The sequence below is a fragment of the Etheostoma cragini genome, chromosome 4 (assembly GCF_013103735.1).
Source record: "Etheostoma cragini isolate CJK2018 chromosome 4, CSU_Ecrag_1.0, whole genome shotgun sequence".
NCBI lineage: Eukaryota > Metazoa > Chordata > Actinopteri > Perciformes > Percidae > Etheostoma > Etheostoma cragini.
Genome location: NC_048410.1, coordinates 23,677,581 through 23,703,397, shown reverse-complemented (window position 1 = coordinate 23,703,397; position 25,817 = coordinate 23,677,581). Strand labels below are relative to the sequence as shown.

General features: G+C 40.1%; 1 protein-coding gene and 1 non-coding gene across 2 annotated transcripts in view; one reads left to right on the top strand and one right to left on the bottom strand.

The window, feature by feature from the left end:
• Positions 1-25,817, top strand: part of stab1 (stabilin 1) — a 102,261-nt gene that overhangs the window by 22,669 nt on the left and 53,775 nt on the right. The window contains exons 15-42 of the mRNA XM_034868989.1: positions 375-488; positions 821-874; positions 1,110-1,190; positions 1,316-1,474; positions 3,065-3,127; positions 3,873-3,965; positions 6,056-6,142; positions 6,227-6,338; positions 7,099-7,285; positions 8,423-8,516; positions 9,947-10,105; positions 11,008-11,103; positions 11,431-11,529; positions 11,791-11,838; positions 14,534-14,667; positions 15,094-15,205; positions 16,760-16,837; positions 17,412-17,513; positions 18,033-18,137; positions 18,412-18,546; positions 19,310-19,438; positions 21,407-21,460; positions 21,778-21,891; positions 22,718-22,913; positions 23,642-23,737; positions 23,879-23,924; positions 24,783-24,862; positions 24,964-25,089. Coding sequence (XP_034724880.1) covers positions 375-488; positions 821-874; positions 1,110-1,190; positions 1,316-1,474; positions 3,065-3,127; positions 3,873-3,965; positions 6,056-6,142; positions 6,227-6,338; positions 7,099-7,285; positions 8,423-8,516; positions 9,947-10,105; positions 11,008-11,103; positions 11,431-11,529; positions 11,791-11,838; positions 14,534-14,667; positions 15,094-15,205; positions 16,760-16,837; positions 17,412-17,513; positions 18,033-18,137; positions 18,412-18,546; positions 19,310-19,438; positions 21,407-21,460; positions 21,778-21,891; positions 22,718-22,913; positions 23,642-23,737; positions 23,879-23,924; positions 24,783-24,862; positions 24,964-25,089 — 2,953 coding nt within the window. The remainder of the gene's footprint in view (positions 1-374; positions 489-820; positions 875-1,109; positions 1,191-1,315; positions 1,475-3,064; positions 3,128-3,872; positions 3,966-6,055; positions 6,143-6,226; positions 6,339-7,098; positions 7,286-8,422; positions 8,517-9,946; positions 10,106-11,007; positions 11,104-11,430; positions 11,530-11,790; positions 11,839-14,533; positions 14,668-15,093; positions 15,206-16,759; positions 16,838-17,411; positions 17,514-18,032; positions 18,138-18,411; positions 18,547-19,309; positions 19,439-21,406; positions 21,461-21,777; positions 21,892-22,717; positions 22,914-23,641; positions 23,738-23,878; positions 23,925-24,782; positions 24,863-24,963; positions 25,090-25,817) is intronic.
• Positions 5,507-5,578, bottom strand: trnae-uuc. Its single transcript has one exon. It is a non-coding gene; the product is annotated as a tRNA-Glu (tRNA).

Genomic DNA, 25,817 nt, shown 5'->3' with positions numbered 1-25,817 from the left:
TGTGTTGTTTCTGGGGTTTTTTTGCACAAATTTGCACACAAAAAATAGTATTAAGTGTAGATTGATTATGGTTCATATTTAATTAATATACAAGATTATTTATAACTGCAACATTATAAAATGTGAAAAAGTGAAGGGGTCTAAATACTTCATTAATGTGTTGTATAAGCAGTGTATGTAGTAACTAAGGGCTGGCGGTGCTTAGCAAACAGCCAGACAAGTTGGAACCAGTAGGCTACCAACCAGTAATAGGAATCGTTACTTAATCCTCGGCTCTAATCAGAGACTGCGTGTGTTTGTGTATGAATGTGTGTGTATGTGTGTGTGTGTGTGCGTGTGTGTGTGTGCGTGTGTGTGTGTGTGTGTGTGTGTAGAACTGTGGGTCACCGCCCCCCTTGCATGGTCCAGGGCCCCTGACTGTGTTCATCCCCACCAACCAGGCTGTGGACAAATCCAGGGACGGCAGCATCTTGTACATGCTTAATGACGTAGGTGTAAATAGTACTTCTCTTTTCGTTTGTTTAGTGTATTTGTGATTATTGCAGATAACATACAGGTCACTTTAAATGATAAAGAAGATAAAAACCGTTAACTCTTTAACTTCCTGACACTCTCGTTGGCTCTCAAGCCCAAAACCATTGGTTCCTATTGAAGATGTAAATCTCAAGAAATGGCTCACCAATATGTAGTTTTATTTAGGCTCAGTAATTTCTGAACATCAGCAACCACCCCAGCTACCAATTAAAATTTTTTAAGCTATCATTATGCTTATGTGAGGATTATCAGGATGTTTTAATGATATTCTGCTCTATTTTACAAGGCCAAACATAAACTTCAGGAACTCCTCAGACACCATGTTTTCTCCCAGGCTGTGGTAAGACACACACACGCTCACTCCATCCATCACATTATCCTTCCATCAGTTGTCCCTTTGTCTTTTTTGCTGTGTTTGCAAAGAAGATGATTGACTGCCTCCATGAACTTTACTTTAACGCCACCATCAGGACAAACTTTACATTTTTAGTTCCGCTGCTGTTGAGCCACTAAGAATATTATTTTTTCTGCCCAACATAAAAGTTTTTGTTGATGATTGATTTTTCTATCTGTAGCTGACAGTCGACGAGTTGGCTATTCTCCCTCAGATTCAGACGATGGCCAATCAGATTGTCACCATCACTGTGTCCGATGACGTAAGTGTCTCTGATTGGTTCTTCACTGTGTCTCTCATAATGTGACTTGTTTCCTGACTAGTTTACTGAAACATTAGCAGTTTCCATTGACACTAGTCCCCCCCCACTTCCTCTTCCCTCTCCAGGGTGAGATCCTATTGGGCGAGAAGGGCGTCCGTCTGGCTAGCACTAACATTGTGGCATCCAACGGGATCATCCATATGATTGAGGGGCTTCTGTACCCGCCATCCATCCTCCCCATCCTGCCTCACCGCTGTGATGTCATCGAGAGCAAGATCACAGTGGTGAGCAGCCTCCACGCTGTCAAGAAACTAACAGTAACACAAACAGACTCTGAGAGCTGCAGCGCTAACACACCAATATTAACCCTTGTGTTGACATCCCGTCAAAATTGAAAATCAACACTTTTGTTGATGCTTTTTTTTAATCAATGTTTTTAATTTTTCTCATGGTTTTGTCCTATTTTTCAACACTTTTTTTGACGTTTTCAAGACTACGTAACTCTAACTGGTTAACTTTAGCTTTACAGTTATTTTTAGAATTTATAGTCAATAAACCTCATTTATAGGAAATTATACCTAATGTTTAAGTTAGAAAAACAAAAATTAGGAATTATTTAGACAAAAATTAAAGGAATGTATGTTGATGGATAATCACAGACTGGAACATTTCAACTTTTACTCAATACAATTTCAAAACTACTTCATTTTATTTTTTCAAATGCTATAAAATTGAATAAAACACCCCAGAATTCATGAAAGTAGAGATTTGTACTAGCCAAAGAACGTTATGTGGAATCAATCATTTTATTTTAGGTAGTTAAGAAGAACATAGGACCCAAGGACAACATGAGGGTTAAGATTTGTCTAGCATTGTCGACAACGTTTCATTTCTGGGATTGTTCATGTACCACTAGAAATTCTGCCGAATGTTCCTAATTTTGGGCCGGATGTCTGTTGCTTTCCACTTTTTTTGTGTTGGCATTTTCAACTCTGGTGGATTTCTGAGGACTATGGTTAACTTCTCCTCAGATCTCTGCAGGACCAAAACAAGTTCCTTCCTGCTATTTTCCAGCGACAGCGTTGCTCTGCCCAGCGCTTAGCGCCGCCCAAGCGAGTTATGATTGGTTTGAAGAAATGCCAATAAACCAGAGCGTGATTTATGCTGTGTGGACTAGCCAGACCCTCCTTTGCAGCTCTAGGGAGGAAGGTCTGGCAATCAGAGACTAAAATGTGTCCAACAGTAGCTAACTAGCTCACAGTGGCTAACATATTTTTCATTTATTTTTTTACACACACTGTTGTCATAGTAGGCTTTTTTTTTGCCTAATTCAGCTACATTTTATATTATTGGACAGGTGTAAATGGTTTTAGGGGGCTTGTGATAATTTTTCACCATAAAGGTTTATTTTGGTTTTATTAATTATCGGCTTCATTCTAATGAATCTGCCCGTCTCCTCCAATTAGAACAGGTTAAATTAAAACTGATGGGGCACGGCTCGACACATATTGACTGTTGTCTAGATGCAGCTTGCAATCATTTCAGACATAAGAGAAAAGTATTTCATACAATTCATGTGTTGGATGGACAAAAAAACTCCTATTACTAACCAAATCATATTGGGCTTTTTAAAAGTGTGCACATCTGTTAAGGATTGTGACTCTAATCCATCAGCTAGGAGATTCTAACTCTCGTCTAACTGACTAGTTCAACATGGCAGTACTGAAAGCAATAGTTGGCATTGACAAATTAGACTTTAATCAGCATCACCAGATTTCCAATTAATTACACAGAGCAAATTAACTGGCCGATAAGAAGTTAAAGCTAACAGCAATGCTAACATTATACATTTTACTTTATTTTTGTGTTTTCAGAGTCCATGTGTTCACTGCAGCTACCTCTATGAGACCGAATGTCCGGATGGCACCGTTGAAATGGTACAAACAAATCACTATCACTGCAACATTTCTATTCTTTTCTGTTCATTTCTACAGAGGCATACTGTAGAAAATAAAATATTGATGTGGAAGTCTTGCGCAAACGGATTGATACATTGCAAGTCAGTTTGGCAATCCGTGAGCAGAGATCAATGAACGGTAAGGTAAAAAAAAAAATGGGTGAGCTTTCAGTAAAGTTGTGTTCATGTAAACAATAACACGTGTGACATTTAACCTTCTGAATAAAAGGTTTGAGGGTTGAGTGTTATGGTGATGTATTTTGTTATATATATCCACTGAATGACAACACAGATTATAATTGGTGTCAGAAAAATTAAATACTGTAACACCTGTCCTGTCTGAGTGCCCGCCAGCCAATAAGAACAGAGTATAAATTAGATACTGACAGCTCTAGCAATCAAAAAGGAATTGGCGAGTTAGAAACAGCTGACCTGCTTGTTTTCAGTCTTTGAAGTACAGAACATGGGAATTCAGATTATTTTCTAAAAATGAAATACTGTTTTACATTCTTCTTTTAAAAGAATTATAATTCCCTGTTTTTGTTCTGCTTTTCTTGCCAGATCCATATTCCAGAAGTCTTGCTTAAAAAGTTCAGCTAAAGCATTACTTCAGTTCAGCATTTTCTGCACAGATTTTTCCAAAATACATTTTTTTTAAACAATAAAACCCGGTGAGTGATATGGACGAGAACAGAAAGCCAATAAATGTGTGTGTCTGTCTCCAGGACAGTCATCAGATCGGCTGTGAATACGTCACGTCCCCCCTCAGGCCGACACTCAGTACAGGCTGTGCCAAATTCTGCAACGCCACTAGAAAGGTGAGTTTAACTTTGTTCATCTACATTTCAGCTGTCTTTACAACCACTGTTTCCCTTCACATGACAAGGTGTTCACTGTGTTCCTACCTCTTTCTGTAGAACGGACAGAGTTTCAGAGATCACTGACATTTACTGACACTTTCACAAATGGTAGAACCCGGTGGAGCTGGACATTTTTGTTTGGCACTCTCTTCTTGTTCCCTCAGATCAGTGTTAAAAGGGAGAAAAATATTATATAGTTTTGAAAAACACAACCATGTTCAATTCAATTCAATTCACTTCAATTCAATTCAATTCAGTTCAATTGTATTCATAGTATCAAAATATAACAACAGTTATCTTGTGACACTTTAAAGATAGAGTAGGTCGAGACTACACTCTAATTTATAAAGTCCCAACAATCCTAGAAATTCCCCCAAGAGCAAGCATGGTGCCACAGTGCGACCATGTGAAAGTTATTTTTAGAGAAAATATAGCATCTGTTGATTTCTGCCAGCTGTTGCACAGCTTCAGCAGCGTCCCAGACAGACATATGGACAGGAACAGGTGAATGCTTCCTGAGGTACACTCTAAAAAGCGAAACTCAAACTCAGTGCTTCAGTTTACAATAACTGTGTAGGCCTCGGGTCAGGTTTGGACCTAATCAGATTACCTATTGTGCGTGGGTTGAGCTTTGTTACTACTCTCTCATTGGAACTGAAGTATGGGGCCTGTGTCGCTATCGTTACCCCCTGTCACTCCCTGATGTAAGTCGAGTGCAGATTTGAGTCGCACATGCGTCACTTTGCAACTAGTGAAGATGTGAGTTCCACATGTGTCACTTTGCAACAAGTAGCATACAAAATGCTAACTAGCGACTTCTGTATTGTCAATATAGTAAAAATGGACCTACCTAACCAAGTTGGTTCACTGCTAGCTATAAGCTAGCATCAAACACAACAAAGGCTGTTAGTTGAATGGCGTTTTGAGCTAGCGTTAGCAATCAAACCATCATAAATAGCTAAAATGTTTTTGAAATGACTGCTAGTTTAGCTACAAGCTAGCAATCAAACACAACCAAGGCTGTCACTTGAATGATTTTTTGAGCTAACGCTAGCAATCCAACTATTATAGGTAGCTAAAACGTTTTTGAAATGATTTCCATCTTCTGTTATTATTTGTAACGAGAACGTTTTATTATTTCATGGATATTACAAATTTCAGTATGACTGTTATGTATATGTATATTTTCTGTATATGTTTTTACAGGAAAGAAAACACAGTTTATATTTGGGCCAATACGGTAGTTACCAATACGGTAATTTTTTGTATCAAAAAAAGGAACAACATGACTACTTGTATGTGAAAAGGGTCACTAATGATAATGTATACTTTATAAGCCTTGCTCAAGAGCACTTTTGCAGTACCCATGAGGTGAACTGGCATCTCTTCAGCTACCAGTCCACCACCCTGCTCTGGTCCTTTCATTTGTGGACCAGCAACCTACCAGTTCCCAACCCATCTCCCTACTGACAGAAATACTGCCACCCCCGGAACTGCAGTTCCCATACTGGGAGTTGAACCCAGGCCACCTGGGTGAAAACCAGGAATCCTAACCGTCAGACCATATGGGAGTTAATAGGGAAACCAAAGAATTTTATCACTCTCTACCAAGCTTTAAGATGTTTTTCAGTCCATTGTTTCTGTCTTTGCTCATCAACTAGAGGGAGAGCATGGTATAAACACAACCAGAAAGTCAGAAAAAAAACAACACACCAATTTCAAAAGGTAGTTCATAGCTCTACAATCCCAATACAAAACAATAGAAGGGAGCTTTAAGGCATTACTTTTTAAATTTTTTTCAAGAATTAGTTTTGAGTGTCAGGCATGCTGTGTCTTTTATTTCCCATGTCAAAACCTTAAAAAACTCACGTGCATATTGAAGGGAGAATGAAGTAAAAAAAAAAAAAAGCTTTAGTGGGGTTCTTAGTCAAGACCCCACTGACACAAAGTGGTCTTATTGTGCTGATCCCGTTGCTCAAATGGTGAAATTGCCCTTATCTTTAAAGTGTGTGTGTGTGTGTGTGTGTGTGTGTGTGTTTGCTTAACAGGTAGCACAGTGTTGTAAAGGTTTCTATGGTCCGGACTGTAAACCCTGTATTGGAGGATTCCAGCATCCCTGCTACGACAAAGGAACGGTGAGTAAAAGACTCTCACTAGGGCATTTGTCAGCTGATGTGTTTTATGTTTTTTTGCAATTTCCTTTTGTTTACCACATGCAGTGTTTTGACGGTATCCACGGCAACGGCTCGTGCAGCTGTCAGCCAGGCCTCAGGGGTGTCGCCTGTCACATCTGCGCGGATCCATCCAAGCATGGAGACAACTGTGATGAAGGTTACCGCTCCTTTGCATTTGGAGAGCAACTTAACACTTTAATGTTCACGTGTCCGAAATCTTCTCTCGTTCTCTCATTCGTTACCTCTTGTACAATAGAAACTCAGTAGTTAACTTTATAGTGAGTGGCAGAGTGAGATTTCAGACACCTGTTAATCATTATTGTTTTGTGTCTCGTCACTGACAGCTGTAAAGTCTCACAACTGTAATTGGGCCGTCTATAAAATGCAGAGCATTGCATTGTCCATACTTTATTTGTTCAATTGTATATATTTCAGTGCACTACAACATATACTGCAGTAAACCCATTTACAAACACCCAAATGAAATAGAGGACGGTAAATATAGTGCACTAGTAAATAGGGAGGGCTTCTGGGCACAGACTAAATATCTAGAGCCATGCCTGTGACTTGTTGAATCTGTACTTAGGCACAGCAGTCCTTTGAGCTAAATGCTAACATGGTCACAATGATATAGGTTAGGATACATAGCTTATAGGCATGTTAGCATGTTCGACATCTTACTATAATATGTTTGCATGGTAACATTTGCCAATAAACACTGAACACAAAGTACTGTACAGCTGAGGCTGATGGGAATGCCGTAGGTTTTTGGTTACAGGGTCAATAACCAGTATTGGACAAACTAAAAAAATGACCTAATGATGGAGGGGCTGTGTTTTGCATGGTGTGACATTATTCCACTAATACACACTGACTAAACTGTGATTATCGCATGGTGTGTGTTTGTGGTTCTTCAGAGTGTCGCTGCGTGCATGGTGTGTGTGACAACCGTCCAGGCAGTGGTGGTGTGTGTCGGAGAGGATCCTGCATGGAGGGATTCTCCGGAGAAAACTGTGACAAGACGGCCACGCCCTGCAACTCTGACGGACTGCAGGAGCACTGTCACATCCACGCATACTGTACACTCACAGGACTGCTTACTATGTAAGATACTACTATAACTACAACTCCCAGGGTTCATTTTGTCTCCTGATTGACCTTTTACTGATTTGGCGTCGTGGCTGGTGTGATCCCATGACAAGGGGGTTCTCTAGTTTTGTTCTATTTTAAATTTTTTAATAAGAAAGTGTGTAATTAGTTTGAGTCACATTTTAGTAATTTTAATGTTAGTTTTAGTCTACAAAAACCTAACACATTTTAGTTTTTATCTGTACATTTTGGTCTAGACTGAAATATCTCAACAGCTATAGGATGAATTGCCATGACATTTTATACAGACCTTAGAAATAGAATTAGAATGCCTTGGTTGTCATTGCACATGACAATGAAATTCAATTGCATTTCCCCTGGTGGTGACACACGTTATGACAAGACAACATTGAAAACATGAATTGAGACATAATAAAAGGTACCTAAGCAACATGAAAACAGTAATAAGTAAATAATTAAATACATTATAAGAATTGATAATAATTTTATACAAACATTCATGGTTTCCAGAGCTTCCCCTAGCAACACCATGTTTAAACAATCCTTTGGTCAGCCTCAGCTGTGCTTTGCGTTTTGTGCCAGTTGACACATTTAGCATTTACACACTAAATTTCAACATACCAGCCATTATCCCTCATGTGGCCTCCACTGACTTGCAATTTTTAGTTTTTCTGAGTCAAAATGTAAAATTAAAAACCTTTTTTATCAAGGTTATGGTTGTCTTTTTCGACCCTTTTGTGTCTTTCCCCCAATGTTTTTGTCACTTTTTCAACATTTGTTGACTTTTTCTGAGCCTTTTGAAATTTTTGTGTTTTTTCCCCCTAATATTTTAATTAGTTTTTACATGTGTTCACATTTTGGTCATTTCCATTGACATTTGTCTTTTTTGACATTTGTCTTTTTTTGTTTTTACATTTGTCACACACAAGTTCTTTTACCAATTACTTTTTTTCTCCAAATGCTATAAAATGACAACAAATACCCAAATTGTGAGGAGCATTGTTGGGAACCATCTAAGTTACTTTTTTGTATAATCAGGGAGGCCATTCCTCAGTGGTTCCTGCAGCAGGTGCTCATCAGCCGCCACTGAGTCTGTTCATCAAAAATCTGTGTTTGTGTGTGCTCCACCAGGTGCTTGTGTAGGGATGGATATGAGGGTGATGGTCACTCCTGTTTTCCCATCAACCCCTGCCTGAAAAACAATCGAGGAGGCTGCGACACCAATGTAAGACTCACTGCTTGTGTGTGTGTTTGTGTGTGTTTAGATGGAAAAAAAACTATTTAAACCTGCCCGGGGTTCAACATTAATGTTTTTTTTTTTTCACTTGACCAATCGGCCTTGTGGTTTAGCACAAATAGTTTTGTTTATGAGATGTTATCAAAAAAAGATTAAAGGTAATTGTCATGGTAAATCTTAATTCACGTAAATGAGCACACAAAGAAATATAGGAGTACAGTATTATACCATAAAACACAGAGGTAGAAGTATGCAGTTCATTAACAAACTCACGTCTGTTGTTTTTCCAACCCAATCAGATGAAACCCATAGATTAATTAGGGTGTTACAATACCAGAATTTAAACTTTGATACAATTCTAGTATGAAAAAATACAATACACAGTACCTCTTTGAATACCACATAAAAAGGGAAAAAGGTTCTAGGCACACAGAATGTATTCGCAACCTGATCTTTGTTTTTAGAAGAATTAATTGGATGTCCGGGAACTGGATAGGCAATGTGTAGATTGTATTTAGAATGAATGTTAAGTAGTCATTTGCTTGATTAAAGGGTACTAAAACATAAAGACCCTGTCTCCTCCAAACTCTACGGGGCACTGTGGGGATGTGTGAGTGTTAACACAGCTACAAACAACACAGAGACAGAGGTTTTAAGGTTACAAAATGTAACCATATAATTTCTCTTTGAGAACTTGCTCCAGCCTGAGCTACGACAGACTGTCCTATCCCAATCTTTTGACAGCGGAAATGAATAAAACAGCTGTAGTTGACTGTGTCCTTGTTCTCTGAAAAACCCAAAGTCAGAGTTAAAGAATAAAACCTAAACCATCCATCAGACTTTAGTCCCAACGTGGTTGTGAACCAAAAACTTCACCACAGTCACGGAGAGAGAGAAAACTGTTCAGCCGTAACGTTCCCCAAACAAATCTCAAACTCCCAAATGGACGTGTATGTACTCATGAATTGTTGAAGATAGTGTGCGGGAGGTGAGTGGGAGGTGTGAGTGTTTACACAGCTACCCCACCTCTCACACACATGTGTGCGTTCGTACGTGCGTCCGTCCGTTCGTGGTTGCAGCTATGCAAATTCATGATAGTTTTTACAATAAATCTCACAGGGAATTAAAGAAATAAAACACAATTACTATATGGGGTGAGAAAAATCCAAAGGCCCAAGCCCTGCTCTCCAAAATAGTCTAAAAACATATTCAAACATATCATATTGATATATATATCAAACATATACTATTGATAAACTGCTAGTTTCTGTGGTGGTTTAAAAAAAATAGTTTTAAAATGTAATATTTAAACTTACATTAGGACATTATAAACCCACAATAACACATCCTCTCTATCTCTCTCTCTCTCTCTCTCTCTCTCTCTCTCTCTCTTCCTATCTTCCTATTCCTCTCTACAGGCAGAGTGTGTGTATGTGGGTCCAGGCAACGCGTCGTGTGTGTGTATTGAGGGTTGGACAGGCGATGGGAGAGTGTGTGTTGAGATCAACAACTGTCAGCTGGAGAGTCGAGGAGGCTGCAGCGCCAACGCAGACTGTAACCACATCGGACCTGGACAGGTCAGTCACTAACAATTACCAGTGGACATTAAGCATTAATTAACAGTCATTCAACTAAACTAAAAAAGTCATTTTCTTACAAAAGGTCAACTGATAATGTCAGTGTTTTATAAAGCATTTTTGATTCACTTCAATTTTTGTAAATTGTCAAATCATAACAGAAGTTATCTTAACACACTATATTTAGAGAGTGAGAGGAGAGTTAGATAGAGAGAGAGTGAGGCACGTCAACTATAATAATTTCTAACCATATAATTGAAGCAGTGGGAATAATAAAATGATGATGCATGATGAATTGTGGCAATTATAGTAATAGAAAAGATAATAGAAATTTGCCTAATAATAATAGTAGTAGCAGTGCAAGGCATATCAGGGCGTTGAGCAGGACCATGACCAGCAGCTGCAACCGCAATCCAGGTGCCACCACAATCCAGGAAAAGGCAAGATAGCATAAGGACTCCAGGGAAGAAGTTACGTTAGTAACATGCATTTATGTAACATGATCGCTCACCCGCAGTCCCCCGGCGGTCGAAGCCTCTGGCAGCAAACCTAAGGGATGGTCCAAGGCAAACCTGATCCAGCCACAGCGATAAGATTTATCAAAGAGGATTCATTTTTAAGGATTTATTCTTAGATGTGGAGATGGTGATTGCCTCCTGAACCAAAACTGTGAGAGACCACGTAAACCAAGTAAATCTTGTTGTTTGAACTCTTCATACTTATATTTTAACAAATGTAACCATCCACATCAACTCAGGGAGATGTGTGTCGCTATGCTACCCCCAGTCCAAGTCCAAGTCTAATCTCTTTTATTGTCAACATCTTGTATTGTAACTTGTTACTAATCAGCTTCCTGAGCGCTCATTTATGTGTGTGTGTCTGACTTGTCTGCGTGTCTGCAGAGTGAGTGTGTTTGTAAGACAGGTTACATGGGGGACGGCACCGTGTGTGACCTCATTAACCCCTGCCTCCGGAAGAACGGAGGCTGCCATGACCTGGTAAACACACACACACACACACACAAAGCAGAAGAAGAAACTTTTATATTAGCTTACATTTTTACAATTTTATTTCAAATGCTTATCTCTGAGTACACACATTCATAAACCTATGTATCTATAATCTCTGCTGAGACTTTTAAGTTTTTTGAAGGTTATTTTCAGATTTCTGGAGAAAGTCTGAAGTCTTTGATGTACAAGATGTTTATTTGTGTTACTAGTGACAACTAATTTATAAAAATATGAGAACAAAGAATTGGTAATTGTGTAATTATTGCTGTCTAATGTCCGTGTCCCATGATTCCCATCTGCTACACACTCTGTCAGGCGAAGTGTGAGCGCTCTGTGGAGGGTGGGGCTCACACCTGTACCTGTCCTGACGGCTACGCTGGAGACGGGACCATCTGCTACGGATCGTTACTGGACGTACGTTTAGAAGGACCAGTATTATACAGGGATAACCCAATTAGTTTTTTTTAATCCATTACTCATATCATACATAGCAGCAGCAGATAAAAGATGTGGATTAAATATGTATCTAACAAATCAGCTGTTTCCTGACTTTGGCATATCGTATTTTACACAAGCAACAGGTTATGTGACCTGCAGCCATTTTATCAGGTGAAAGTGACAGTTACAAATGAGAGGCTGCTACCATAATAACTGTGTGTGTCTGCATGTTTGTAGGAGCTGGAGATGAGCCCAAAGCTGTACAGTTTCTACCGACTGATTCAGGTGTGTAAGACCCACCCTCTAAAAAACCTGTGTGGTGCATCCTGTTTTCACTGTACTTAAAGTTCAAGTGTATAAGCTGTATTTAGCTAAGCTACAGTACATTTAAACTTAGTTGGGCGTGGGTTTACCATGTAGGGATTAATACAGTTATCTAGTCTAATCTAAATTACACATCGCTGAAACAGCAATATGGCTGGTCTAAAAAAACAACACCAAGACTGACGGTTGCTAGGGGCCGGGTTGGGCTCAGCTGACCCAAATGTGCGTCTTTCCTGGCAGCCTACGGGGAGCCTCTAACATTGGCCGCTGCCCACCTCTTTTTCTTCTGTTGTTCAGGCACAAATCGACAGAGCCCTAAAGCAGACGTGTCCATCGCTCTGTGTTCACTCCCTATGTAATAGAGACGAGCAGCGTGAGGATTTATCAGTTGATAATAATGGGCCCACTCTGCTGGAGGCGGGTCTGGAGGAGGAGACGCAACCTGGTTGGTCAGCTTCTTGGGAAGACTTTTTACCTTAAAGAGCAGCTGGATTCAATTCAGTTCAATTTTATTCATAGTATAAATTCATAACAAGAGTTGTGTTAAGACACTTTATAGATAGACCAGGTCTAGACCACACTAGACCTCATAATTTACAAGGACCCAACAGTTCTATTAGCTCCCTCCAGAGCCAGCAACAGCGCTGCTGCAACCATGATTTTGGAGCTTCCCTGATTCAAAGAAACATGCTGGGGGAAAAATGACATAAGGACTCTGGGGAATGACTCCCCAGAGCTAGGTTAGTAACAAGCATTTCTGGGACATGGATGCACACAAATAGAAAGATAAAGGAGCTCAGTGTGTGAAAGGAAGTCCCCCGGCAGTCTAAAACTATTACAGCATAACTAAGAGAGACAGGGTAAAGAGAGGAGAATGATCGGGCTGTACTGCCCCGCCTCCCTCTAGTTTTATTATGTTAATGATTGGATGGTGAAATAATCTGACGACTATGAAGAGAAACAAAAAAGAGAAGGGGTGCCGTGTCTTCGGCCAAACACCCTCCCCCATGTGAGGGTCCTAGGTGAACGCTGCAACTCCTCAGTCCCTAACTATAAGCTTTATCAAAGAGGAGAGTTTTAAGTTTACTTTTAAATGTGGTGACGGTGTCTGCCTCCTGAACCCAGACCGGAAGCTGATTCCACAGGAGAGGAGCCTGATGGCTAAAGGCTCTGGCTCCCGTTCTACTTTTAGAGACTCTAGGAACCACAAGTAACCCTGCATTCTGGGAGAAAAGTGCTCTAGTGAGACAATAAGGCACTAGGAGCTCTTCAAGATAAGATGGTGCTTGACCATTTAGAGCTTTGTAGGTCAGGAGAAGGATTTTAAATTTCAGTTTTGGATTTCACAGGAAGCCAATGCAGAGAAGCTAATACTGGAGAAACATGATTTATTTTCTCAGTTCTTGTCAGAACACGCGCTGCAGCATTCTGGATCAGCTGGAGAGTCTCAAGGAACTTATTTGAGCATCCTGATAATAAAGAATTACAGTAGTCCAGCCTGGAAGTAACAAATGCATGGACTAGTTTTCAGTTCTTGAGACAGGATGTTGCTGATTTTGGCAATGTTACAAAGATGAAAAAAGGCTGTTAAAGTTTGTTTTACATGGGCGTTAAAGGATATATCCTGATCAAAAACAACTCCTACATTTCTGACAGGAGTGCTGGAGGCTGTGTTTAGGGCCAAGCACGATAACTTTAGTTTTGTCTAAGTTTAACATCAGAATTGGGACTCCCGAAAGATTACAAGATTACGCAAGAAACACAGGATCACATATCACATGAAAATCTATCTTGTCAGGCTTCGATGCGTTTGTGTCCGAACGGCAGCGGACTGAATCAATGCGAGGATAAGTATATATATATGTATGAATGATATATTTTAGTGCACTGCTAGCAAAGCATGGGCACGTTTATGAAATGACAGTCAAGTAAAAGCAGATAATGAAGATACACCAAACGCCACAACATAGCCCAGAAAATATGTACTGGTGACCACAATTCAATCTGTGGAGCCTGATTCAAGTGCTAATCTCCCAGTTGAATCGTTGCACCTCTCTCTCTCTCTCTTTCTCTTGCTCTCTCCCTCTCCTCTTCCCTTTGTGGAAAATCAGCTGATTGTCATCTGTGTGTCTTGTGTCTAGTATTAATTGTATGTCTGAATGTGTGAATAGAGTTGGGAGGAAAAGGGGACAACATCCTTTCGTTATACAGAGGTGTTGTTCATTATTCCCTGATGTCCTGGGATACGGTATTTCAGTTTTATGCAAAAACCATCTTTCAATTGGCTTGATGAACCACAAGGTCCTAGTATTTTAGTTCTATGATGTGTGTCTCAAACCTCAAACGACCCAGAAAACACCCTGTATCTCTGTTGGGTTGTTAATTCTGTCGGGATCAAGTCACTGTTATTGTCCATTGCCCTGTTCTGATACAGTATATCAGAGTACTCTGCAGTCTCATGATGTAAAGTTCAGAGACCACTGCTGGGATACAGACGCCTGTTGGAAACTCACCCAAGTCATTTTTTTTTTTAACTGCTCCAATTTCTACCAGCTCATCCTGATGTAGGAGGCTAGAACTGGCCCTTCTCAACACTAAAGATAACACAAGTTGTTGTTTTTTGTGTGTGTGTGTGTGTGTGTTTGTGTGTTGTCAGAAATACAGTCACCACTCGGAGGACCTGAGTGGGAACCTCACATTGTTGGTTCCGTCCATAGAAACTATTAGGAACATGAGTTCAGCTCAGGACTTGTTCTGGACCAGCCGGCACCACCTGCCTCACTTCCTGCGGTCAGTCACCTCACACACTGATGAAACACACTGACATGTGACGCACGCACGCACACAAACACACAACTCACTAATGTTGAACACTTGAACATAGAAGCACTTTGCGTTTGTGTTGGTTTTGGTCTTTTAAAGAGATTTGTTGATAATAAGGAAAAATAGATGGAGCCTGCTGTTTTCTCTGACAATGTTGGCTCTAATCATGCCTGAACCAGATCCACCAGTAAGTGGGGCAACCAGTATTTACTAGACGTTTTGACCCATCTGTCATGGTGTAAATATTTTATGACACTGTTGATCTCTGGAACATTCAACTTGATGGGATCTTTCTGGCTTGAAGCCACATATCCAGTCTCCCAGGAGCCCGTTTTTAGTTTGTGTTTAGTGAAATGAGTCATAATCTTTCCTTTTTGCTCTTCCTGGTTGCAGGGCCCACTTCCTGCGAGGGATCTACTCTGTAGAGGATCTGGATGGACTGGTGGGGAGCAGGCTGCCCACCCTGAACCCTCCCACCTCCTGGGAAGTCAGCAACCAGAACCAGGTAAGAATGGTGCAATGGTGATTTATGTGGATTATAACATGGATTATTCCATACAACGTTCTTCCAGTAAAATTAATGATTACTTTCATTGAATTTTTTGGGTGTTTTCCTAATAGCATTAACTTTTTTTTTTTTAATGGTTTCAAAACAGTATCCGGATTAAACTTTGACATCTACCCATCTGAGATCCACTCAACATCCTGTGATCTAAACTATTAGTCAAAATAATTCATCATTTCTGCCTTGTTAACTAAAAAACGTAATTTGATATAAATGAGGTTTGTTGACCATGAATTCCAAGAATAAGTGTAAAAACTGTTATTAAACCAGATAAGATTTTTAAATAAGGGCCAAAAGCTGGAAAAAGTGACAAATAAATCAGAAAAAGCGACAAAAACATCGGAAAAGCACCAAAGAAAATTCAATTTTGACCTGGAAGGACAAGTTCATGGTTAACAGGAAAACAACACAAGGGTTAAGACTCATGCAATGTCTGTTCTGTGTGTGACAAAATCTCCAACGCTGAAGAGCAGGTAAAAAACCACAGGTGTATTTCTGTAAGGCTGTCTGCACACTATCTTCAACAATTCATGAGTACATACACGTCCATTTGGGAGTTTGTTTGGAGAACATTGCGGCTCAAATGTTTTCTCTCTCTCCGTGACCGTGCTGAAGTTTTTGGTTCACAACCATGTTGGGACTGAAGTCTGATAGATGGTTTAGGTTTTATTCTTTAACTCTGACTTTGGGGCTTTAGAGAACAAGGATGAAGTTGACTACAACTGTTTTATTCAGTTCCAGTGTCAAAAGATTGGGATAGGACAGTCTGATTTAGTTCAGATTGGAGCAGAAATTATATGGTTACATTTTATAAATCTCAAAGAGATTTTGGGGGAGACAGGGTCTTGATGTTTTAGTATCCTTTAATCAAGCATTTGACTAAATAACACACTTTAAATACAAAAATCCATCCCTTTGTTGTTGGATTTTGGATCTCCAGTGTGTGTTAGTTGATATAGTTCATGTCTCTGGAATGTGGAAGCTATCAGGTTACAGTTGGCTCCTGAGATCGTAAATTGAGTAGATCAGACATAAAGTACACACAGTTACACTATCAAAAATATTACTATTACACCTGACATTTTCAGGCCTAGTTCACACACACACACACACACACACACACACACACACACACACACACACACACACACACACACACACAGTCGTGTCTGCCTATCTTTGTGGGGACCAGTCATTGACATAATGCATTCCCTAGCCCCTTACCCTAACCTTAACCATCAAACCTAAATGCCTAACCTTAACCCTCACCCTAACCCTAACCATAACCTAACTCTAACCCTACTCCTAAAACCAAGTCTTAGTCCTCAAAAAGCCCTTTAACGGTATGGGGACCAGCATTTTGGTCCCCACAAAGCAGTCAGGTCCCCATAAGTATACTGTTTTCACAGTTTTTGGTCCCCACAAATGTAGCTATACCTAGACCACAAACACACACACAAACACACATATTTAACTGTTGCCGTTTTGTTTCAGGTGATCCAAATTGGAAACGCCTCCGTCCTCACCCACAACCTGCCTGCAATCAATGGCTACATCCACATCATAGACCAGGTAGGAGTCTTAGCAACCAGGAGGCAACCAGCAGAGCAAACAACACAACGGTTAGTCTTCTTCACCCTCTAGGGGCCATAAACATCCAGAGAAAAAGAAACACCACTAAGTGTCATTTGGTATCATTTTTTTTTCACAAACTTTGTTGGTACACTCAAAAGTGTCTCTGTGAACAAGAGTCTCTGGACAATACAGAGTGAAACAGAGCAAAGGACTCTTTACCTCCACACACACCTCCCTTACCATGGGCTGAATGGAACCTGGGTCCCTGCAATCCGACAAAAGTTATCACATATCCCGGTGTAAAATTACCGGACCTCATCACAGGACCTTTCCCATCAACACCTTATCTAAACGTTCTGGGGCCAGTGGGGCTGAAGTACTACATCCCAAAATATCTGAAAAAATGAGACCTAGGGATTCCAAATTGCTGTAGCAAATCATCAAATGGTTTCAATTTGCCACAAAATACAAATCCCCCAGCGAGTCCTTTTGGTTTCTACAAAAAATATTTAATGAACTGAAATACTGTCTGTCTGTCTGTCTGTGTGTCTGTTTATTTGGGTGTGGTCAGATTCTGGCTCCATCCCTCTCAGACCTCCCCCCTGAGCCCCCCACCCTGATGGCCTTCCTGAATTCCTCTTCCACCTTCACTCTATTCAGACAGTACAGTCTGGTAAGGCAACTTTCAGAATCAGAATCAGAAGTACGTTATTGATTGAAGGGAAATTATGTGTTGCAGTTGCACAAATTGTATAAATATCAAGTAGAAATATAAATAAAGAAATATAAGGAGTGTGGATATGTACTGTATTTACATAGGAATGTTTAAATTATTATATAATATATAATAATTAAATTAAATAAATAAATAATTATTATTATTATAATTAGGGAAATGTAATGGTGAACAGTAATAATAATGATAATAATAATAATAATGGTTGCAGCAGAGCATTGCACACATTTCATGCCAGTGTTACTGCATAAAACTGATATTATTGTCCAGTTTCAGTGTGTCAGACACTTAGAGGGAGGAGTTAGAAAATGTGATGGCCACAGGCAGGAATGACTTCCTGTGGCGCTCTCTGGTGCATTTTGGGATTCATTCATTGTTTATCTGTCTGAACTCAACTTTATCACTTTTTAATATTACGTTTTAATATGTGTGTGTGTGTGTGTGTTATTTTCTCAGATGTACAATCTGTCAGAGGAACTGGATGTGTTTGATTTCACCCTCCTTCTGCCAACAGATGACGCCATCCGGCAGCACCTCAGCAGGACTAACTCCTCCCTACTGGTAGGTCCAGGTGATATGAGCCAATGCTGGCCTGTACTGATTTTTTTTTTTTTTTTCATTTGAAGCTAATGATGTTTTCAAATGAAGATTTCAATATCTGGCCCAAGAGGAAGATGTCCTCTTTCTTAAGTCTGCCTAAAATGCTCTTATTGTGCATTGTTTTTCCAACTGGGGGAACAGCTGCCAATCAGCACGACAACAGAATACATACTGTATCAGTATTATTCTTTACCCCACTGCCTCTCTCTGTTTGTGTATCTCTGTATTTGTCCAGGACCCTGATGTGTTCAAGTACCATGTGATTCTCAAAGAGCTGCTCTTCCCTGACCACCTGACTGATGGCATGCTGAAAAGCACCCTGCTGGGCAGCGACTACCATGTCCAGTTCCACTTCAATGACAACAACCAGGTAACAAAATGTGGGCCAGCACAAGCTTCACAGGCACGTGACAACCTTCCAGAAATGGTCTCACGCCACAGGCCTGTAATACGAAGCCAGATTTGGGATTAGCTAAGGTAACTTTAGGGTAAACCGGGGTTTTCAGGGTTACTACTGCAATTCACTTCTTACCACGGTACATCACCATGATAACTTATGCTGCTCCGGAGCAGGTTATGTTCAAGATAACAAATCAATGCATATACAAGCACCACCTCCTAGGGCTGTGCAATAAATAGTTTTTTTATTGTCAATGCAATACAAACTTGCTCAGTAAACACATCACAAAACACACTCTGGGATTTTTTTAGTAAATTGAACGAGAGGACACTAAAGAAAGAGCCCTTTACAATATATATTTTTTTAAGTTGCCTTTTTTGTTTATCTCAATATTCAGTTTGTTCAACAAAATAATGTTGGAAATACTTTCCTTTCGTCCGTTTCTTTTTTTATTCAATAAGCAAAACATGGCCAGAAAAGTTAGGCTTCCTAGACTCTAATGGACTATTTCCATGCAGAAAGTTCTCTGTAGTCTCTGCAAGTTCATTTTAATAGATATGAACTGGGACTGATTGGGAAAAAGGAAATTAATCCAAAAACCTATGGGAGGATTTAAAATATCACAAGCATTTTTGTGACGTTTCAAAAAAAAGAAAATCATAGTTTGTGTGCTGAACATGCAACAGCATCCTCTTCTAATATTGTGTAAATCTTTCTGTTTCTCGTCCTCCAGACAGTTGTGAATGATGTTCCTCTTGACGGCAGTTTCATTGAGACGCAGAATGGTGTCATCATGGTCCTCCCTCAGGTCCTCAAAGTCCACCGCAACCGATGCAGCAAACAGGTCACCCTGCAGGTCAACGTAAGGATGGAGGGAGTGATGGAAGGATGACATGGTGTATCAGGAAATTAATGAAAGTAAAGAAAGCGAGATGGATGAAATAATGGATCAGAACAGGATGGATGGATAGAATGATAGACACACAATGGATGGATGGATGGAATGGTGTATCAGGAAATTAATAAAAGGAAAGAAAGCTAGATGGATCAAATAATGGATCAATGACAGGATGGAATGATAGAATGATAGACACACAATGGATGGATGTTGGATGGATGGACGGACAGATAGACAGACTGATGGATGGCTGAATAACCAGATGGATGGGTGGTTAAATTGAAGAATGAGCCTTTTATTTTGGTTCTTGTATGTCCAGCAGTGGAAAACAACTGAGCGTGTGACAGTGAAGTATACGCCAAATAATGGAACAGCTATCTCCAGGAAATCATGTTTTTAAACAATCAATCTTTTTTTTTTTTTTTTTGCCAGAGGCAGTTGGTGGGTTTTCTAGCAATTATTTTGCACAATGACGATAGAAATAGGCAAAAAACATTGGTGAAGCTGTTTGTATATGACCGCATCAGTCAACTGCTATTTCAGTTTTTATTTTTTTGTATCTCATGTGACTCTTTCATCATAATGCATTTCAAGAATGTAAAATATAAACCCGGTAATCTGGAAACTTCGTACGTAAACAGGCAGAATGCCGAGTTATAACACTCTATTCTGATGCGTGTGGTTTTTTGGCAGCCACCTGGTCTCACTTTAATGTGATAGTTAATCAAGGTAAACATAGTTAACGGCTGTGTGTGATGGCACTGTGCTCATCGGAAATCAGAGGCTGCAGATTTATTGACATACGTGTGTTTTGGTACTTTCAGGTGGCTGCAGGGATTTAATGAACTGAAGGAGAAGCTTTTCATCCAGTCAGACTGTTAGGCGGTCCAAGTTTTCTCATTTAAATGGGGGTAGTACGTTTAGGCTGTAACAGTGGGGGCCACAGAAGGGCAAAAGGTTTAAGGTCCCATGGCATTTATGAGTTTTTTTTAACATTAATATGAGCTCCCCCAGCCTGCCCATGGTCCCCTAGTGGCTAGAAATAGGTCATAGGTGTAAACCGAGCCCTGGGTATCAGAAAGTTCAGATGGGCTGATCTGGAATCTGCCCCTTATGACGTCATAAGGAGAGAGGTTACCTCCCCTATCTCTGCTTTGCCTGCCCAGAGAATTTGGCCCACCCATGAGAGAGAAACATCATGGCTTTTAAACGAGCAAAGCATGGCCAAGGCCACACCCCCAGCCTCCACCTTGCCCCCCTGTCTCCTCCTCAATAGAATTTAAAGCTACAGACATTGAAATGGTACATCCTAGGGAAAGCTCATTGTGGGACTGGCTCTAATGGCTGTAATTCTGCACCAAGGCTGAATTTCGGGGAAGAGACTTCAGAGACAGTATTAGGGGACCACTAAGGTCTATATAAAAGAGACTTCAGATACAGTATTAGGGGACCACTAAGGTCTATATAAAAGAGACTTCAGATACAGTATTAGGGGACCACTGAGGTCTATATAAAAGACACTTCAGATACAGTATTAGGGGACCACTAAGGTCTAAATAAAAGACACTTCAGATACAGTATTAGGGGACCACTAAGGTCTATATAAAAGAGACTTCAGATACAGTATTAGGGGACCACTAAGATCTATATAAAAGAGACTTCAGAGACAGTATTAGGAGACCACTAAGGTCTATACAAATTGTATATATGTTCATTGCAGGACCACCTGATCTAGTGTGAATGAACACTAAAGCAGCTGTGGACACCAGCTACTGTAACATTACTAATAAACCACATTAAACTAATAAGCTATTAATCTTCAGCAAATTATTTAAATGCATCTACTTGCACTGGGTGGTGTTTAAATAAAACTGTTGTTCAAATGGTAAGCGTTAGTCCCCCCGTCTCACTCTCTCTGTCTTTTGTCTCCAGGGAAGGTGTTCAGACTGTGAAGGACCACCTCGATGCTTATTCAACTACACACCAGTAAGAAAACTGTTAAAGTCCAAAGGGGGTGGACACAATAACACGATCACCTGTGCAGCTTTATGCAGAATCACAATCTACAGCCTCCAAAAGTGACCTTGATGTTAACCCAACTTCCAAATTCTAACATTCACAAAGTTATTATTTGCACCAAAGCTGGTAAAAATCTGTCTCTATGAGTCCTGTGTTTACTTCTAAATTCTATTGGGGTGTACAATTTTCAGCCATTAGTCTGCCTGGGATTTCTGAAGGTGTCTGGATTCTCTAACAACTCACAGTTGAGGTGTCTACTGTGTTTCTAATATCTTCTACTGCAGATCCGGAAACAGTTTCCAGCCAACATGCGATCCAACTGTCAATACAGTAAGAGAACTGGAATCAGGAGGAAGAGAATGCCAGGCTGTGTCATCAAATGTCTCCGGTTAACCACGGTCTGCTGACACTACTACTAGCACAGTATTTCTACTGCTATAACTACTACCAGTACCACTTAGGGCGGTAGTTGAGAACTTGGGTATTGAGCGTTGAATTTGGAGTTTTAATTCAAATTTATCTCAGTTTTCACTCAATCCCAACCCTGTTTTAGAATCTTGTCTTGACTTTTGTCTTAATTCCAATTGGCCTTAAATTTTCTTGACTACAGTCTTGCTACTAGTTAACAAGTATCAGAAGTAGGAATAGTATTGCTCTTATGACTGCAAATACTACTACTATACAAAACATTAGCTGGTGTTAGGGTTATCAGCTAATACTAGCTGCCACCACACTAGTACTACTGTTACTACTCAAACTGCGGTCAATTCTTCATACCACTCTGTATATTACCATGAAGTTCAACGTTTTTGGGATATAAATATAATTGTTTGTCAGTATGATAATTCTAATGTGGTTATATTGTAGATTTGTTGAAGGTATCAGTATGGTCTGTTAAAAAAATGAAAACACACTAATCAGGTAAATACAAATAATATAATCAACCTTCAACAGAGAGCGAAATACAGAAAGGGTTTTAGTTTTAGTTTGTTCCTCGGTAAGACCATTCCAAAAGAAGCCAAAAAACATCACTTTAACAATGGAAAGTGATAAATGTTATGGATTCTACATCGGAATACGGCTAAATAATACTACTACTGCTACTACTACTACTACGACCAATAATAATAATAATAATAATAATAATAATAATAATAATAATAATAATAATAATAATAATAATAATGATGATAATGATAGTGATAATGATTGTCTGTCCTGCAGGATCATTCCTGTTGCCCCGGTTACTTTGGCCACGAGTGCTTCAAATGCCCCGGAGACGTTGGCAGCTGGTGCTACAATCACGGAGAGTGTCAGGACGGTAACTATGGAAACGGGGAGTGCCGTTGCTTTGAGGGTTTTCACGGCACCGCGTGTGAGGACTGTGAGCCAGGTCGATACGGAGACAACTGCTCCTCCAGTGAGGAACAACACACACAAGCACACGCACACACTACACACACACACACACACACACACACACACACACACACACACACACACACACACACACACACTGGGGGCTTTACTTCAGGGGGTAGGCTTCGTTAATTGTTCAATGTGTAAAAAATTTTAGTTTTTTAAATATTTGTTAACCCAACAATGTCTTCCAGTTTGACCGTAGACTAGTGGTCACTCATTGATCTTTGAATATGGACAGAAAACATTGGGGACGTGTTTCTCAGATTCCCCTAGCGTCTAGCACATGGAGCTAGATTTGTTTCTTTATTACATGTGAGAAAATGAATGATATGAGAGAAGAAAAAAACTTTGAGAGAAAAACTTTTCATACCAATAGCAAAAAATAATATTTGAGACTAAAAAAAGTTTAAATATATATTTGAAATTTTTTAAATTATTTCTGAGAAAATTAATATCTCTCAAAATACTTTTTAAAACCCAATTCTTTTTTTCTCAGATCATTTGTTTTCTTGCATGTAATAAAGAAACAAATCTAGCTCCACACATGCACCGCTCATAACTAATGCTAAAGGCCCAGACACACCAATCGGACATAAAAAGAACTAGCATCCACTGTTGCTTTTTAGGGCCTTAATGCGTCAAGACCAACAAACCGATGAATCTCGTGAAGTTTACAAACAATCAACGCTAATAATCAATGCTAACCTGTGTATGTGTGTGTTTCAGAGTGTGTGTGTGATCACGGGAAGTGTGAGGACGGTCTGGCAGGAAGTGGCAAGTGTATATGTCATAAAGGATGGAAAGGAGCTTCCTGCTCTATAGGTAAGACACACACACACACACACGCTCACACACACACACACACACACACACAGACACACACACACACACACAGTGAAATGGTAACCAGTCTTTTCTCTAACCTGTTATTGCCTAAAATCTTTGTGTTTGTGCATGTTACAGAGATCAAGGACGATGCTTGTGGAGGTGTGTGTGACATAAATGCCAAGTAAGTCTTGCTGTTGTGTTAACAGCTTTTCTATGTGTGGGTGTGTGTGTGTGTGTGTGTGTGTGTATGTGTGTGTGTGTGTGTGTGTGTGTGTGTGTGTGTGTGTGTGTGTGTGTGTGTGTGTGTGTGTGTGTGTGTGTGTGTGTGTGTGTGTGTGTGGCACACCTGGCTGTCTGTATTTGTTCACTCTAATGCCTTGTGAGAATTGTTAAAGCCTCTGTTATTGGACCTGCGTGATTTCTCCCAGACTAGAAGGACTTGAGGACAGTGTCTGCCAGTTACACTCTCTGGCCACTTTTATAGGTACTACTGTACGATCTAATACAATTACAACAGCACTGCCATTCTACTTTTACGAAGCTTATAAGTGTTTATTTTTTTGTTGCCATTGTCTGAAAGGTGATGATTCTACTTCATGATTTTTATTGAAGTTATAATAGTTGGTGGTTTTTTACTGAATTAATTGAATTGAAAGGTGTTTCTGATAGTTTGGGACAAATATTAAAAACGTGGGAATAGCTAATGCCTGCTTAAAAAGTCAGGTTAAAATTGAATATGAATGATGTAGCTGTCCAATAATTGCATTAGGATTAAAAATTTGAAAAAAATGTAGACAAAGGCTGGCGTACCGGATGCGTATGGTACTTCAAGTGAAAAAAAATAAAGCCAGGTTAAACAGTCCAACTAAAACGTGACACGTTAACAGCTCATTCATTGTATGCTGTGTTATGGGCTAACCTTAGTCAACTTTCTTCAAGAGAGAGTAGCTAAGGTCTGCCCAAGAAGTCACTAGATTTCTGACATGTGCATTAGAAATGTTCGAAAACATGTGAAACAAGAGTTTGTCCTCTGCTGCAGCTGTATTACAGGACCCAAGGGTTCAGCGCCGGCTTGTGTGTGTGTTGCTGGATATGAAGGCAATGGAACTTACTGCAAAGGTAAAGACACACACAAACACACACACACACACACACACACATACGTACACACATTCTGTGTCAAGTGTCAAATCTGGTTAATTTTTTTTCCCGTGTCTCAGAGCTGGATTTGTGCCGCATGTCTAACGGTGGATGTTCAGAATTTGCCGTCTGCACAAAGGTCTCAGCAGGAGAGAGGACATGTACATGTAGTCAGGGGTACACTGGAGACGGGGTCATCTGCCTGGGTATGTAGTTCCGACCCTGACCCCACATTTCCTGAACATACCTGAACCTCATGAATTGGCAAAGTATTGAAATATCTGAAATTTTGTAAATTCATAGCCTTAGACTATTCTAAATAGGGACCCCTGAAGGCTCCTAATGGGAATGTGTTTTTCAGAACCAGTCAATTCAATTCAATTCAATTTTATTTATAGTATCAATTCATAACAAGCGTTATCTCAAGACACTTTACAGATAGAGTAGGTCTAGACCACACTCCAGAATTTACAAGCCAACAATTCTAGTAGTTTCCTACAGAGCAAGCACCACGGCGACAGTGGCTAGGAAAAACTTCCTTTTAGGCAGAAACCTCGGTCAGACCCAGGCTCTTGGTAGGCGGTGTCTGACGACCGGTTGGGATTAGAATAAAGAGTTGCGGCAGAAGTCACAAAAAATAAATTAAATAAATTAAATAGTAGTTTGTTTGTAGTAGTTCTTTGTAGCATATCAGGGCACTGTGTGCGTTACAAGGCACAGCAGGACGTAGCTGGGCGTAGCAGAGTGTGGTAGGATGTAACATGGCATCGCAGGACGTGTAGCGGGACCATGGCGACAGCTGCTACCCAGATCTTTGGCGCCTCCCTGATCCGAGGAAACATGCTGGGCGAAAAAAAACAGAAGGACTCCAGGGAATGACTCCCCGGAGCTAGGTTAGTAACAGGCATTTCTGGGACATGGATGCACATAAATG